Genomic DNA, 17,805 nt, shown 5'->3' with positions numbered 1-17,805 from the left:
GTGTATGTCTTCTTTAGAAAAATATCCATTTGGTAGACAAAATTTCTTTTGAATATCTACCTAAGAGTGAAATTTTTCTGTTGTAGCATTAGTATATGTTACCTTTAAGAGATGTTGATTGAATATAGCAATTTGTTTTCCCATCAACAAAGTATGAAAGATCCAAGGTACCCCCCCAAATAAAGATTCAAGGGTTCCATATCTCCACAAACAATTGGTATTGATAGTCTTTAAATTTTAGCCATTCTGGTGTATGTAAAATTAGATCATATTGTGGTTTTTATTAGCATTTACCTGATGACTAATGAGTTTGAATACATTTGATATTGTTGTAGACTATTTGGATATTCTCTTTTTTAAATTTTTTAATGTTTATTTTTGAGAGAGAGAGAGAGAGAGGGACAGAGCATGAGTGGGAGAGAAGCAGAGAGAGAGGGAAACACAATCTGAAGCAGGTTCCTGGCTCTGAGCTGTCATCACGGAGCCCAATGCAGGGCTCGAACTCGTGAACAGTGAGATCATGACCTGAGCCCAAGTCGGACGCTCAACTGACTGAGCCACCCAGGTGCCCCTGGATATTCTCTTTAAGAGAAAATATACAAGTGTTTCCCATTTTAATATTTTTATTAATGCTTTGTGGAGTTTTATATATTTTGAATATGAATCTTTTGTCAGATGGCTATATTGGGGATATCTTCTCCCAGTTTGAGGCTTGTTTTTTCTCTCTCTTAGTGGTGTCTTTTGATGGACATATTTCTTAATGATAAAGCATTTAAGTACAATATATGATTTTTATCATTATTTTATTTTTTCCATTTAAGAAATATTTTCTTACTCCGAGGACACAAATATTTTTTACTTTTGTTTTGGAATTTATTTTTCTTTATCTTTTCACATAGAGTTTTATGGTTTTCTCTAATTGATAAAAATGTGTGGTGTGAGGTAAGAGTTAAGGTTTATTTTTTTCATACCCATCAGACAGACATAACCAGCAACGAAACTGAATCAGTGATCAAAAATCTCCTAACATATAAAAATCCAGAGTCAAATGGTTTCCCAGGGGCATTCTACCAAACATTTAAAGAAGAGTTAATATCTATTCTTCTTAAACTATTTTAAAAAAGTAGAAATGGGGGGCGCCTGGGTGGCGCAGTCGGTTAAGCGTCCGACTTCAGCCAGGTCACGATCTCGCGGTCCGTGAGTTCGAGCCCCGCGTCAGGCTCTGGGCTGATGACTCGGAGCCTGGAGCCTGTTTCCGATTCTGTGTCTCCCTCTCTCTCTGCCCCTCCCCCGTTCATGCTCTGTCTCTCTCTGTCCCAAAAATAAATAAACGTTGAAAAAAAAATGTTTAAAAAAAAAAAAGTAGAAATGGGAGGAAAACTTCCAAATTCATCCTATGAGGCCAGCATTACCTTGATCCCAAAACCAACAAAGACTATACTAAAAAGAAGAATTATACACCAATATCCCTAATGAACATGGTGAAAAAATTCTCAACATACTAGAAAATGGAAACCAACATTACATTAAAAGAATCATTAACTACAGTCAAGTGGGATTTATTTCTGGGGTGCAAGGGTGGTTCAGTATTCCAAAATCAATCAACATGATGTACCACATTAATAAAAGAAAGGGTAAGAACCATATGATTTTGTCAATAGATGAAAAAAAGTCATTTGACAAGGTATAGCATTCATTCTTGACAAAAACCCTCAACAAAGTAATGATAGATGGAACATACCTCAATATTAGAAAGACCATATACAAAACACCCACAGCTAGTATAATCCTCAATGTGGAAAAGCTGAGACTCTTTCCCTTAGGAAAAAGTCAAGGATGTCCACTCTCATTACTGTGTTAAATAGTAATGAATATCTTAGCTTCAGAAATCAGAAAACAGAAAGAAATAAAAAGCATACAAATCAGCAAGGAAGAAGTCAAACTTTCACTATTTTCAGATGATGTGATACTCTATGTAGAAAACCCACAAGACTCCACCAAAAAATTGCTAGAACTGATACACTATTTCAGTAAAGTCACAGGATACAAAATCAATGTACAAAAATCTGTTGCATCCACACCAATAATGAAGCAGCAGAAAGAGAAATCAAGGAATTGATCCCATTTACAACTGCACCAAAAGCAATAAAATACCTAGGAATAAATCTAACCAAAGATGTAAATGATTTGTACTCTGAAAACTATCGGACACTTATGACAAAAATGGGAAGAGGACACAAAGAAATGGAAAAAAATTCCATGCTCATGGATTGGAAGAACAAATATTGTTAAAATGTTTATACTACTTAAAGCAATCTGCACATTTAATGCAATCCCTATCAAAATACCACAAGTGTTTTTCACAGAGCTAGAACAAATAATCCTAAAATTTGTATGGAACCACAAAAGACCATGAAGAGCCAAAGCAATCTTGAAAAAGAAAAAGCAAAGCTGGAGGCATCATAATTCTGGACTTTGAGCTATATTACAAAACTGTAGTGATGCAGACAATATGGTACTGCAGTACCATAGGTACTGCATAAATTCAAAATGGATGACAAACCTAAATGTGAGACAGGAAACTATCCAAATCTTAGAGGAGCATACAGAGAGCAACCCCTTTGACATTGGCCATAGCAACTTCTTACTAGATATGTCTCTAGAGGCAAGAGAAACAAAGAACATGAACTACTGGGACTTCAGCAAGATAAAAAGCTTCTGCACAGTGGAAAAAACAATCAACAAAAGTCAATCTATGGGATTGGAGAAGATACTTGCAAATAATATATCTGATAAAGGGTTAGTATCCAAAATACATAAATAATTTATCAATCTGAACACCCCAAAGTCAAATAATCCAGTGAAGAAATGAGCAGAAGACATGAATAGAAACTTTTCCAAAGAAGACATCCAGATGGCTAACAGACACATGAAAAGATACTCAATATCACTCATCATCAGGGAAATACAAAGCAAAACCACAATGAGATACCACCTCATGGAATAGCTTATTATATTCCGTGATTACTTATGTTTATTCCCTAACATTATTTTCTTATCTTCTGTCTGTTATTTCCTCCCTTTCAGTTTCTTTGCCTTGGAAAAGATAATTGGTTTTATGCATTTTTTATTTTCTAATGTATTTATGCTTAACAGTTTATCTCTAGTCAAAGAGTTACTATCTAATACAAGGGTTTATGTTTGTTACTAGCAACACAAATTTTGATAGTCTGACTTCTTTGAACATTTCAGTTTTTCTAAATTATGTCTAAGTCATTTGTGTGTGTGTGTGTGTGTGTGTGTGTGTGACCTCTGGGAATTTAAATTGTATTGGTTCAATTCAAAATATTTGGGGATTTTCAAGTTATATTTTAGTTGCTCATATCAGTTTTATTCCATAGTGGTAAAAGAGCATGATCTGAATGATGTGAAACCTTGGAAATGTGTTGTGACTTCTTTTATGGCCCAGTATATGGTCAGTTTTGTAAATGGTCCACATGCATCTTAAAAAGACTATTATATTCTACCTTTTTAAAAAAACTTTTATTTATTATTGAGAGACAGAGAGAGTCAGAGCATGAGCATAGGAGGGGCAGAGAGAGAGGGAGACACAGAATCTGAAGCAGGCTCCAGGCTCTGAGCTGTCGGCACAGAGCCAGACGCGGGGCTCTAACCCACAAACTGTGAGGTCATGACCTGAGCCCACTGAGAGATCATGACCTGAGCTGAAGTCAGACGCTTAACGGACTGAGCCACCCAGGCGCCCCTATTCTGCCCTTTTCGAATGGAGTTATGTCTGTATATTAATGAGTCAAACATTTTAACTGTATTGCTCAGACCTTCTAAGTTTACTAAGTTTTTGCCCTCTTTTCCTATCAGTTACTGAGAGAGTTGGGTTAATATCTTGAACTATTGCAGGTTTTTAAAATTCTTGTTTTAATTGTGTCCATTTTGTTTTCCATATTTTGATGATGTATATTATTTCCTACTAATTAAGCATTGATATGCCTTCCTTATATATTGAGAATTTTTACCTTGTGAAATAAACCTTTGGGGCTAGCTCTATCTTCCAAAGTGTCATGACATTTAGTATATGAAATTATACCTCTACTCTGATGATCTTGAGTATTCTCATATTGTCATAAATGAGGATTTTTTTTATTTGTGTGTTGTATAGGAATACATTTCATATGTATAATACTTCTCTAATGCTATGTTTTTTTCTATTATAAGGAAATTTTACTTACTAGAATATGTTTAACTTCTAATTCATGAAATGGAAATATATAATTAATTTTACATTATTTCTATATTAACACTTATAACAAGCACATCCATTTCAATAACTACCAAAATTTTGAGTAAACAAGTTATGCAGAGTTCTAAGATTTGGTAGGAGTCCATTTTTTCAATTTGTAGAATTAACAACTTTTGCAGAGGTACTAAGCATTTTCCAAAACATGACTGCAAAGAACACATTAATTAAGTTCTCAAATAAATACAAGTTTATGTCCTCTCAAGAATTTACCATTTCACAGGACAGTTTGTTTCTTTTCTCCTTTCCTTTGCATAATTTCATTGTATTCATTATCAAAGTTTTTGAATCCTTTATTCCACATAATGTTTAATTTTTATAATTGTCATTTTTGTTTTTTTGTTCTATAGATATATTTGAGCCCTTTTATTTTGTTCATTGATTTGATATTTTTAACCAACCATGTGATGGGAGATTTTGTGTTTCCCTCTGTGTCTAGCTGAAGAAATCCCATTAAACTAAGGAGGAATCTCTGAAGTTATTTTGGGACCTCTTGATGATTTCAATTGTTTCTGCTTGAGAGTTTCTTTAAAATATTAATAAGTGAGAGTCTATTTTAAAAGCCTATGATTTTTTATTGTTGCTTCTTTTATGATGTCATCATCATTATAGTAGTATGTGTTATATTGTTTGACAAATCCTATGATTTACCTGCCTGTTATGAGCAAGATATATTCACCATCAAAAGAGAAATTATTATCACTTACATTTTAAAAGAATAACTTAAAAATTGTTTTTCAGTATGATTATATGGGATCAGAAATGATGGCTGTAACACAGAAAATTATCCAGATTACTGGCCTTGTCAACACTGTAAGTTTTAAATTTTTTACATTTGTAGTTTTATGAAAAATCATTGAAACCGGTTTCTATTTTACCATGACAAATCAATGACTTAAAAATCTTCAATAATCTAAATAATAAACTGAATATATTCCTTATGTTATATCGTTTTGATTTAATAATTAATGTTATTTTAACAAGTATGCCATAAATCTTATTTTAGATGTTTACTCAGTTCAAATTGACTGTAATGCTGTCCTCCTTGGAATTGTGGTCAGATAAAAACAAAATTTCTACCAACGGGGATGCTGATGATTTATTACAAAGATTTTTTGTATGGAAACGGGACTATCTTATCCTACGGCCCCATGGCATAGCATTCTTACTTATGTAAGCACAATGTTCTACATTAAAAAAGAGATATGCATAAATAATATCATTAATTTGATAATTAATGCATTTACTGTGTTCTTCAACTTTCTGTAGGCCTCTGAAAATGTTAAACATTTTCATATATAGCTATTGCCATAGATGTTATAGTATAGTTGAAAATATGATAAAAATGAAAACAACATAAGTAACACATATCACATATATCACAATATTTTTGGAATATAATTTATATAAAAAGGCTTGACTTTCATAACTACAGAATACATTACTTATGTTATACTACATACTTTACTACTATATATGTTTACTAAAGAGTACATGTAAACTTTAGCTTATTAATAATGTTAAAATTGTCACTATTCAGTTAATATTATCTATAATATGTTAATACATTTCATGTCTACTGCTTGACTAAAAAGAATTTTTTTTTATAATATTTAATTTAAGAAAATGCTTACATTTAGGACAGGCCAAACTTGTTATTCCACAGATTAAAAATCCTTTTTGTTTGGGGTGCCTGGGTGGCTCAGTTGGTTAGACCTCTGACTTTGATTTTGACTCAGGCCGTGATCCAGACCCATGTCAGTCTTTGCAATGACAGCATGGGGCTTACTTGGGATTCTCTCTCTCCCCCTTTCTGCTTCTCCTCCATGCGTGCACATGCTCTCTTTCTCTGAAAATAAGTACTCTTAAAAAAAATAAAAATATAAAAAAACTTTTTTGACTTTTAGTGATCAAAAGAATGCATGCAGGATAAGGGAAACTGAGGAGAATTCATGATGGTGAAATTATTTCAAGTCTAAGAGGTGATGAGAGAAAATTGCTACTAAAGTGAAACATAATTTTCAATGAGCATTTTGTATAATATTTTAGATATTATCCAGGTCAAAAATTTGTATATTTGAAAACCATTGTAAATTTTATGGAAGGTTTAGCTTAATAAATAAAGTAGTAAATTGCTCTGAATAACTATGGTAATAAAAAGTTTATACTATAATGATGTAGTTACAGGAAACATCCTACATATTTGGGAGCAACATTTTCTGGCACAATATGCAATAAAAGCCATAATGCAGATATTGCTATGGTATGTAATTTTTATCCTTCTTTACTATTTTTTTCTAATCTGTATATTGCATTTTATATTATTTAATATAGCTAAATAGTGTATAATAAAAGTAGTGTATAATAAGGCATTTTTCTCTCTATGTGTATTTATTATTTTGTTGGGACAAAATTATTTTAATGTTAGAACATAATATGAACATACATTAATATACTCATTCACCGAATAGGAATAATGACTATTATGACAGTTATATCAGAATTTCTAAGGATGTAAAACAGTAAGCAAAGTTAAATCCTCCTGTATGTCTACTTTAAATTCAAGAAATAGCAAAAATCATGAATTTGTCCTTGCCATTTTATGTGTTATTATGCTATTGTTACAAAAGTATGGGTCCATTTACTACATGTTGTTCTGCATTGTTCTTATTTTATGAATCATTTCAGAACTATTTTGAACAGCTTTTTAAAAGACATATACATGTTGATTCATATAGCTCCACTTTTCTTTTTAAATTTGTATCTTATTAAGTAATACACATTCACGTGTTACAAATACAAATGATTTTTGGGGCACCTGGGTGGCTCAGTCAGTTGGGCGATCAACTTCAGCTCAGGTTATGATCTCACTGTACCCAAGTTCAAGCCCCACATCAGGCTCTGTGCTGACAGCTCAGAGCCTGGAGCCTGCTTCAGACTCTGTGTCTCCCTCTCTCTCTGCCCTTCCTCCCGCTTGTGCTCTCTTTCTCTCAAAAATAAATAAACAATAAAAGTTTTTTAAAAAAATTTAAAAAAACAAGTGATTTTACAGGACTAATACTGAAAAAACGAAATCAGTCCCTTACATAAACTACGCCAGCATTTTTTTTTTAAATTTTTCCTCCTGACTTATACTTTTATATTCATCTCCTTGTAAATAAAAGTTTTATTGGAGTATATTACATATAAAGAAAATTGCAAAAATCATAAATATCTAGCACAATTAATATTGACCAGGCTAATACATAGCCATAAACATCATGGAGATCAAGAAATAGTGTATTTTACCACTTCATAAGACCCCTGTGACTCATATACCTCCTTCCACTTACTATCCATATCAAAGAAAACCACTTTGTGACACTTATCACCATTGGTTAAGTTGGCCTCTTTTTGAGCTTTATGTAAATGAAATAATACACAGTATATTCTTGTATCTGCCAATTATTTGTTCAAAATTATGTCTGTGGAATTTACCCATGCTTATATGTGTAAGAATAATTTATTCATTTTTACTCTATATTTTTAAATAAAATGCCCTTGAAATTTCTTGAGTCTTCAAATTTAGACATCCATTGACTTACTATCAGTGAAGTCAGAATTTAGGATCCTAATAGCTCATAATACTGACTTGCCACCTCTTCCATTCTTCCTCTGTAATAATATAGCCTATTAGAATTTTGTTTTATTCTCAGATGAGCCAAATAATGAAATAAAATTAAATTGCCTTCATTGCATAGCTTTTGTTTCTTCCCAAATTTGTAACTGCATAATATTGCCTTTGCCCAAATTCTTTAATAAAATTAAAAATTGCCTCTACTTTTTTTACATGTTTCAAAAAGTCCTCTTTGGAGCTCTGGGGATGTTTCTTTTTTTCCCCCAATCTCTATTAAACTTCTTGCATAGGGGTTGTTTATAAATTTTCTACCATTTCTCCTTTGGAACATGTGTATTCTATTTTCATGACTTGCTTACTCATTTTAGTAGAATATATGCTCTTATAATTTACTAAAAAATAGATGTGTAGCAAATTGTTTGAGAGTGACATGATTGAAAATACATTTAATTATTTCAAAGATTGGTTAATTTTACTTTCATATATATATATATATGTTTCTTTATTTTGAGAAAGAGAGAATGAGTGGGGGAGGGGGCAGAGAGAGAGGGAGAGAGAGAACCCCAAGCAGTTTCCATATTCAGCATGGAGCCTGATGTGGGGCTTGAGCCTATGACCCTGAGATCATGACTTGAACCAAAATCAGTCTGATGCTTACCTGACTGAGCCACCCAGACACCCTATGGTTAATTTTCCTTTTAAAATAATTGTACCTTGGAATTTTAAAGGATTTTTTCCTTGTCTTTTACCATTTCTTTAGAAATTTAATGCTATTTTTATTCTCATTCATTTGTGTGTCTTGCTTATTTTCTGTATGGAAACATTTAAGACTTTTTAAAATCCTTGTGTGTTGTCTGTCATCATCCAATATGCTGGTTATATTAAAGTCCTTTCAATCTGGATACTAATTTACTTCTGATTTGAGAAATTTTACTATATTTTATTTGATCATTTTTTCCCCTTTTCTCTATGGAACTTTGTTAATTATATATTAGAGCATTTTGACTCATTATATAATTTATTTTATCTTATTTAAGTTTGTTCTTTTACTTCTACATTCCCTAATATTTTTTGATATTTATACTTTGGATCAGTCACTCATCTAAGTGTTCTCAGATCCATTTCATGATAATCCTCTGCTCTGATCTATCTCATAGGGAACTACATATATATATTCCCTGGGCTTCTTTGCCTTCATGCTTTTGGGTATATTCAGCAAGTGTGGATGATTAGATGGAGGCAGGGAGATGTCTTAGTATGTCTACATACTGACCCTGCTTGGAGAAATGTCTCAGAACTATTGCTTTCTGTTCTGAAACTCCTCGTCTTTCTGTCATGTGGCTCCTGTTGAGTAGCACTTGTTTATGGATTCTAAGAATGGATCTTCATTTATACATCCTGTTCTGGTGTTGGTAGCAACATTTTGCTTTTCTAGTCTCAGAATTGCCTCATCATCCTCTGTTGGTTTATCAATAATTTATCTGTTAACCAGCTGCTTTTTTTCCCCAGTCGCTTTTATAAAATTCTTTCTTCTTGGATCCTATAGTGGCTTTAAAATCGTCTCCTTTTTTTGGTAACCACTAGGCAAGTATAACTGAGAATCATTTACCCAATTAATTGTTCATGTTGCAGAATTACAGACAAGTGGGGGTGGGTACCTGGGTGGCTCAGTCAGGTAAGCATCTTCAGTAAGCTGAGCCGACTTCAGCTCAGGTCATGATCTCACGGTTTGTAAGTTCACGCCCTGCATCAGGCTCTGTGCTGACAGCTCGGAGCTTGGAGCCTGCTTTGGATTCTGTGTGTCTTCTCTCTCTGCCCCTCCTCTGCTTGCACTCTGTCTGTCTGTCTGTCTCTCTGTGTGTCTCTCAAAAACAAATAAGCATTAGAAAATAATTAGAATAAAGACAAGCGGGGACCAAACCTGTTATTTTATAATTAGCACATTAATTGGAAGGAGACCTTAGACTTGGGATTGTAACAATGGATGAACCCAAGATGAACCTGATCATTTTATTTAAAAAAATTTTTTTTAATATATTTTTTAAGTTTATTTATTCTGAGAGAGTGAGAGAGCATGTGCAAGCACACAAAAGAGGCAGAGAGAGGGGGGAAAAAGAACGTCCAGCAGGCTCCGCATTGTCAGCACAGAGCCCCACGAAGGGCTTGATCCCACAAACCTGACCTGAGCCAAACTCAAGAGCTGGATGCTTAACCGACTGAGCCACCCAGATACCCCGAACCTCAGAATTCCTCAGAACAGGAACCCCGATCAAAATTTAAAATGACAAATTCTTCTAAGAGTGTTTTGGTCAACTGAAGTAGCTGGTCCACATCTGTGGTGAGGTGAAACTTCTTCTCTGTGTAAAGATCCTGTAATAATTTCATTTGAATTGGATGCCTTATAATGACACCTGTTCACTCTAAGCTCTATCTTAAGAATTAGCATATTTTATACATAAAGGAACAGGTACTAAATGTTTCAGACTTTGTAGACCATGTAATCTACATTACAGCTCATTAACTCTGCCACTGTAATGCAAAAGCCAATATAGAAAGTATATAAATTTATGAGCATGGTGGTGTTCCAATAATACTTTATTTATGAATACTGAAATTTAATCTCATATAATTTTAATTTGCCACAAAATATTATTTTTTAATTTTTTTAATTATTTAAAAATATAAAACCATTATTTATTTTAAAAAATTTTGTTTATTCATTTTTGAGAGACAGAGTGTGAGCAGGGGAGGGGCAGAGAGAGAGGGAGACACAGAATCCAAAGCAGGCTCCAGGCTCTGAGCTGTCAGCAGAGCCTGACATGGGGCTCAAACCCACGAACCATGAGATCATGACTTAAGTTGAAGTCAGACATTTAACCAACTGAGCCACCCAGGCTCCCCTAAAACCATTCTTATTTGAAGGCTGTACTGGTCATAGGCTAGATTGGGTTTGTGGACCATAGTTTACCCTGCCTTATTTTAATCTCATCAGCCTTTATCCTCATAGGTTAATAAAAGTTGTAAAGGCTTTCCAGAAGATGATAGCTCATAAAGCAAGACAACATATAAGATCTTGCTAATTTATGTTGACATTTTCCTGGGCAACAAGTGGGGGGTAGATACTAAGGGTTCTAGTAAACAAAAATAGAATAATGTTTATTTCATAATAAATAAATAAATAAATAAATCTAGGTAAAAATATCTGAGTTTTTTAATTTAGTGCAACAGCTCAAACATTTGAGAATGGCTTTAATAGTTTTATCAATTGACTTAAACGTGAGCAAAGATGGTCTATTTGTAGTGAAATTGGCAAAGTTGAAAAGAAAGGAATTCATGTTGTTTTACACATGGTGATATTTGAATACATTTATCTAGTTAATCAAACTAACCCATGTCTTAGCTATGCTTTTTGTGTTCACTATCCTCTGTAAGCTAGGAAACCCAGTTATATGAGTTGTTTGATAGGCTTTGGAATTCTCTACATAGATAGATGTTTAGGTAGATTACATAGATGATAGATAGATGATAGATAGATAGATAGATAGATACATAGGTCATCTGAGAATAGAGACAATTTTGTTTATTCCATTCTAATCTGCACGCCTTTTATTTTTTCTCAATTTATTCCATCAATTAGAATCCCCAGTACAATACTGAATAGAAGTTGTGAGAGTCTAAACCCTTGCCTTGTTTTAATCTTACAGGGAATGCATTCAGTCTTTCATGATTTTATAGGATGTTAGCTATAGGATTTATAGAGAGACTCTTTATAAGGAAGCTCCCTTTGATTCTTACTAAGCAGATATTTTTTTGTGTTTCTTTGTTTCACCAAACATGAATATTGGATTTTGTCAAATGTCTTTCTCTGTATTTACTGAAAACTCATACATTTTTAAATTCTTTAGTCTGTTGATATGGTGACTATATTATTGATGAATTTTCAATTGGTGAACTAGCTTTGTGTTCCCAGAATAAATCCCACTTGGTCTTGTTGTATTGTCTTTTTCATATATTGTTGGATTCAAGTTGGTGAAATTTTGTTAAGAAATTTAGCATTTAGGGGCACCTGGGTGGCTCAGTCAGTTAAGTGTCTGACTTCGGCTCAGGTCATGATCTCACAGTCCGTGAGTTTGAGCCCCACGTTGGACTTTGCTGACAGTTTAGAGCCTGGAGCCCGCTTCGGATTCTGTGTCTCCCTCTCTCTCTGCCCCTTCCCTGCTCATGCTCTGTCTCTCTCTGTCTCAAAAATAAATTTAAAAAAACATTAAAAATATATATATATAAAGAAAAAAAGAAATTTTGCATTTATGGTGATTGGGTATATCAAACTGTAGTTATCTTTTCTGGTAATGGCTATTTATGGATTTTCTATCAAGGTAATGATGAGTTCATAAAATGAGCTATGTTTTCTCTATTTCTGGATTTTTTTTGGAGAGTTTGTGTAGTGAAAAATAAATCAAATAGAGAATAGAAAAATAATGGGAGAAATGACAAAGCTAGGATTTGGGATTTGTGACAAGAAAAATAAAATTGATAAGCTCTTACCTAAAATAATTAAGAAAAAAGTAGAGGGAAGATTTAAATAAATGAAGTCAGAAATGAAAGTGGAGACATTACAATGGATAAATTAGAGAGGTAAAAAAGGACTATTAAGAATAATTATATGTTAACAAATTAGATAACCTGGAAAAAATGGATACAGTCTTGGAAAAATACAACCTACCAAAATAATCAAGAAAAATAGAAAGCTTGATCAAAGCAATACCAAATAGAGATTCAATTAGTAATCAAAGCCTCCCAACCAAAAAAAAAAAAAAGCCAAGGAACAGATGGTTTTACTGGAGATTTCTACCAAAAATTCAAAATAATTAACACCAATCCTTCTGAAACTCTTCAAAATAATTGAAGGGAGAACACTTCCAAATATATTTTAACAAACCAGCATCAGCCTCATATAAAAGCCAGAAAAAGAGATACCACAAGTAAACAAAACCACAGGCCAATATCCCTGATGCACAGAGATGCAAAAGCTTAAAATATTAGCAAAAAAATTTCAATACAATTTATTGCATTAAAAGGATTATACATTATGACCAAGTGGAATTTACCCCTGAGACAAAACATATGTTGAACATGGAAAGCAATCACAACACAGAGTACTAAGCAGTATATGATCATGGCCAAACATGGAAAGCAGTCAATATGATACAATACATGAACAAAATGAAAGAGGAAAAAACACACAATCATCTTAGTGGAAACAGAAAAACATTTGAGAAAGTTCAACATCCATTCATGATAAAAACTCTCAACAAACCAGTTTTAAAAGGAAATTGCTTCAACAGAATGAAGATCATATGGCAATAGCCTAGAGCTCATCATAATCAACCAGGGAAAACTGAAAGCTTTCCATCTCAGATCTGGCACAAGGCAAGAATACCCACTCTCACAACTTCTATTTAACATAATACTGGAAGTCCTAGCCAGAGCAATTACACAAAAGAAGAAGGAGAAGGAGAAGAAAAAGAAGATAGAGAAGAAAAAGAGAGAAAGAGAGAGGAAGGGAGGAAGGGAAGAAAGGTGGAAAGAAGGAAGGAAGAAAGGAGAAAGAAAAATCAAAACTGAAAAAAAAGATGTAAAATTATCTCTTGTTTGAAGATGACGTGATCATATATGTAGAAACCCCTAAACAACAACAAAGGACTCAGAAATAATAAATTCAGTAAAGTTGCAGAAACAAAATAAACATTACAAAAATTAGTCATGTTTTTATACACAATGAACTATCTGAAAAAGGAAATCAATAAAACATTTCCATTCACAATAGTAACAAAAAGAATAAAATACTTAGGAATAAACTTAACCAAATTGGTCAAAGATTTGCACAATGAAAATTATAAAACATTGATGAGAGGAATGAGATGATACAGATAAGTGGAAAGACATCCCATCTTCACTAATTGGAAGAATTAATATTTTTAAATGTCTATATTACACGCAAGTGATCTACAGTTTCAGTGCATTCCCTATCAAAACTTCAATGTCATTATTTACAGAAATAGAAAGAAAACCCTAAATATTATATGGAACCACAAGAAATCCTGGACAAAGAAATCTCAAGCAAGAAGAACTTATCTGGAGACATGACACTTTCTGACTTTAAAATATACTATAAATATACAGTAATCAAAATAGTATGATACTGGTACAAAACAAACATCTAGACAAATAGAACAGAATGGAGACCCCAGAAATAAATTCATGCTGTAGACTGGGGCAAGAGTAGGGGAAGTAAATATGCCATGATGCTTTCCTATCATTTTCGAGTTGACTTAAAAATTTTAATACATTTAAAAAATATGTAAGAAAATACCCCCATAGTCTGGTAGCATTTTAAAATACTAGCTATAAATTTTGAAGTTGCCTTTTTCATTGATTCTGAATTCACTTGGTTGCTTGTAAGACTTTGACTATTTTTTAGAGTTCTGAAAAAATTGATTCTGACAAATTTTCCTCAAATTATTAGTGTTTTCGCGGAGGGATGGGTTCTTGGGACTATCTACTTGGCCATTTCACTGGCATCCTCTGCTTTTTAAATTTTGTTTGGTTGCTTGTTTTCAATTATACACTGTCAGTTGCTGCATATTAATATGTATGTTTGTTGGGGTGCCTGGGTGATTCAGGCGGCTGAGCGTCTGACTTCGGCTCAGGTCATGATCTCATGGTTTGTGAGTTTGAGCCCCATGTCAGGCTCTGTGCTGACAGCTCAGAGCCTGGAGCCTGCTTTGGATTCTGTGTCTCCCTCTCTTTTTGCCCCTCCCCTATTCACTCTCTTTCTCTCCCTCTCTCTCAAAAATAAATAAACATAAAAAAAGAAATAAATAGTATGTGTGTTTGTCTATGTGTGTATTATTGTCCCTTTTCTCAGACAGAATTGAAGTACTTGCGTAGAATTTGCTTCTTTCACGCTGTTATTTTAAATGTTCTCAAGTAGAAACAGGACTCATTTCATCTAGAGTAAAGCTTGCCAAACAACTGAGGCAGTCGACTTCTGATTCTACGTACTCTGTCCAAAACCTCATAAATTATGAATGTTTTTATTCTGACTGGTGTGATCATGAATCATTCCCAGTTCTGTGTGATTTTTCAAGGGTTTTTTTTTTCTGCTCTCTTCAGGTTCTTTTTTCCCCCTAGTCTTTAGGAATTGACTTAACTTTTCACGGAGAGTTAAATTATGTTACTTTATTTCATAGGTAGAAACCTTGCTTTAAGATACATAAAAATCTGCAAGATAATATTATTCATTTTCCCTTGAATAGTTAATAATTGTTATAGCACTCTTAACAAAACTAAGCCACCTAAAATCTCTTGTATTTACCCATATATTTATCATTTCCAATACTTTAATTATCTGAGGATTTAAGTTTTCATCTAGAATCATAGTTTCAACCTCAATCTCTTTCTCCAGCGATTTTTGTAGTTCATGTCCACTTGCAATGAATTCTTTAGTTTTTTATGTAAAAATATCTTTATTCAATCTAATTTTGGTGTTATTTTTGCTAGATTTATAATTTGGGGATGATAATCTTTTTCCTTCTGTACTTAAAATGTATTTCACACTCTTCCCTCCTTGTTATTTATGAAAATTCAACCAATAATGGAATTGTTCGTTTTTGTGTAATCTGTCACTTATTTTTTGCTGCTTTCAAGTTCTTAAGTGTTGATTTTCAAGCCTTGGTTAATTTGTGTGGGAATTTATTTCTTCATTAATTTATTTCTTCATTCTTCCTGGTTATAGCATAATACTTAAAAGTTTAAATGGAATGGTTCTTTTGATGTTCTAGCAAATTATGCTTTCACTAAAATCTAGGTATGAAAATTAATTGCTACTAATAATTTGTTACTAATCAAAAACTGGCATTGCTTTCACCTGAAAGTTTTCTTAAATTCCCCTCAGATACTGAGACACTTCATAGTGGTTGACAGTGGATTTACTTCTTCTGATAGTGTTCAATAATTTCACTGCTTGATCTTACAATGCTATGATTTCTGTGTGTTATTTGTTATTTAGGCTTATTCTCTTGCAAAAAAATAAGACTCATGAGAAGTTCAGTAGAACAGTTTTTATATACCCTTTATTCAGATTTCCCCAAAGAAAACTTGTTCAATAACCATAGTACATTACCCAAATCATGAGACTGTTTCACTCATTTTCTAAAATTATTATAGGTTTACCATTTACACTTAGAAATAAGACCTATTTTTATTAATAATATGTGCTGAGTGAGATATAAGTTATTAAGTTTTTAGGAATTTTTTTGACTAAGGGTTTCCAAATGTTCTAACATAATTTATTGAAGAGATACTCTCTTGCTTGAAATTTTGCACCGTTCTCAAAATTCACTTGAGCATACTTATCTGGGTCTATCTCTGGACTTTATTTGTTTCATCAATCTATTTGTCTTCTTTCAATATTGCATTGTTTTGATTACTCTAAATATGTGGTAAGGCTTAAAATTTCAGAAATTGATTCTTACTTTTTAAAATTATTTTCACTATTCTAATTTCAGTGCCTTTCCACTGAAATTTCAAAACCGTTTTTAAAAACATAGTGCTGTTTTGTTAGGTAATGCATTAAACCTATAGTTCAATTTGGGGAGAATTGAAATCTTCACTTTGTTTTATTTTTTAAAGCCATGAATATGCAGTGTTTCTCACTTTCTTTAGGATTTCTTTGATTTGTTTCTTCAAAATATTCTAAGTTTTAGCATATAGTTCCTTACATGTTTTGTTTCATTTTTACCATTTGTTGGGCTGGTTTATATCCTCCCCAAATTGATAGATTGAAATCCCACCCCCAGTACCTCATAATGTGACTGTATTTGAAGAGAAGGCCTTTAAAGGAGTAATTAATGAAAATCAGGTCAATATGATTGGTGCTCTTATAGGAAGAGATTGAGGCAAGATATGTACTGAGAACAGACCATATGAAGACATAAGGAGAAAGGACTTAGAACCCAGTCCTGCCAGCATCTTGATCTGGGATGTTCAGCCTTTAAAATTATGAGAAAAAAATATTGATGTTTAAACCACCTAGTAGTGGTACTTCGTTATGGAATCCCCAGCAAACTGATACATATACATAAATGTTTTAACTTTTTAAAGAAAAATTGTAAATAGAATTGTGTTTTCAATTTCAGTTTTCAATTGTTCTAGTGTATTTCTAATATATAGAAATACACTTGATTTGTTTGTTGAACTTATATCCTGCCTCCTTTCTACTTATATTTCAGTTCTATGAGTTTTTTATTTTTAATAAAATAAATAATAAACTTCCCTTCTGGCAACTATGAGTTTGTTCTCTGTATTTAGGACTTCTTTTTGTCTCTTTTTTTTTCTTTGCTTATTCATTTGTTTTGTTGTGTTTTATTTTAATCCCACATATGGGAGAAATCATATGATATTTGTCTCTGCCTGACTGACTTTATATAGCATTATACCCTTTAGGTCCACCCATGTTGTTGCAAATGGCAAGATTCATTCTTTTACATGCTGAATAATATCCCATTGTACATACACATATCACATACTCCTTATCTGTTCATCTATCAGTGAACACGTGGGTTGCTCCAGTAGTTACACCACTTGTTAATTTTTGCTTTTGTTGCCAGTGCTTTTGGTGTGAAACCCAAAACTTGTTGCCAAGACCAATTTGAAGGAGATTTTTGCTTATGTTTTCTTCTAAACCTTTTACAGTTCTAGGTCTTATGTGTAAATCTTTAATCCATGTCATGTTAATTTCTGTGAATGGTGTAAGATAAGGGTACAATTTCCTTCTTTTGTACATCATAGCTCCTTTTAATCAACAAGCTCT

At 32.9% G+C, this 17,805-nt stretch overlaps 1 protein-coding gene across 1 annotated transcript in view; it reads left to right on the top strand.

The window, feature by feature from the left end:
• The window catches only part of LOC124521203 (disintegrin and metalloproteinase domain-containing protein 18-like), a 146,526-nt gene that overhangs the window by 33,142 nt on the left and 95,579 nt on the right, over positions 1–17,805 (top strand). The window contains exons 8-10 of the mRNA XM_047092313.1: positions 5,057–5,128; positions 5,322–5,488; positions 6,497–6,578. Coding sequence (XP_046948269.1) covers positions 5,057–5,128; positions 5,322–5,488; positions 6,497–6,578 — 321 coding nt within the window. The remainder of the gene's footprint in view (positions 1–5,056; positions 5,129–5,321; positions 5,489–6,496; positions 6,579–17,805) is intronic.

Source organism: Lynx rufus, unplaced genomic scaffold (assembly GCF_022079265.1).
Source record: "Lynx rufus isolate CCGP_SWC_20201006 ecotype Redwood Valley unplaced genomic scaffold, mLynRuf1.p SCAF_3, whole genome shotgun sequence".
Classification (NCBI taxonomy): domain Eukaryota; kingdom Metazoa; phylum Chordata; class Mammalia; order Carnivora; family Felidae; genus Lynx; species Lynx rufus.
Note: the sequence above shows the minus strand (reverse complement) of the source record. Positions and strands in the feature narration are given on the sequence as shown.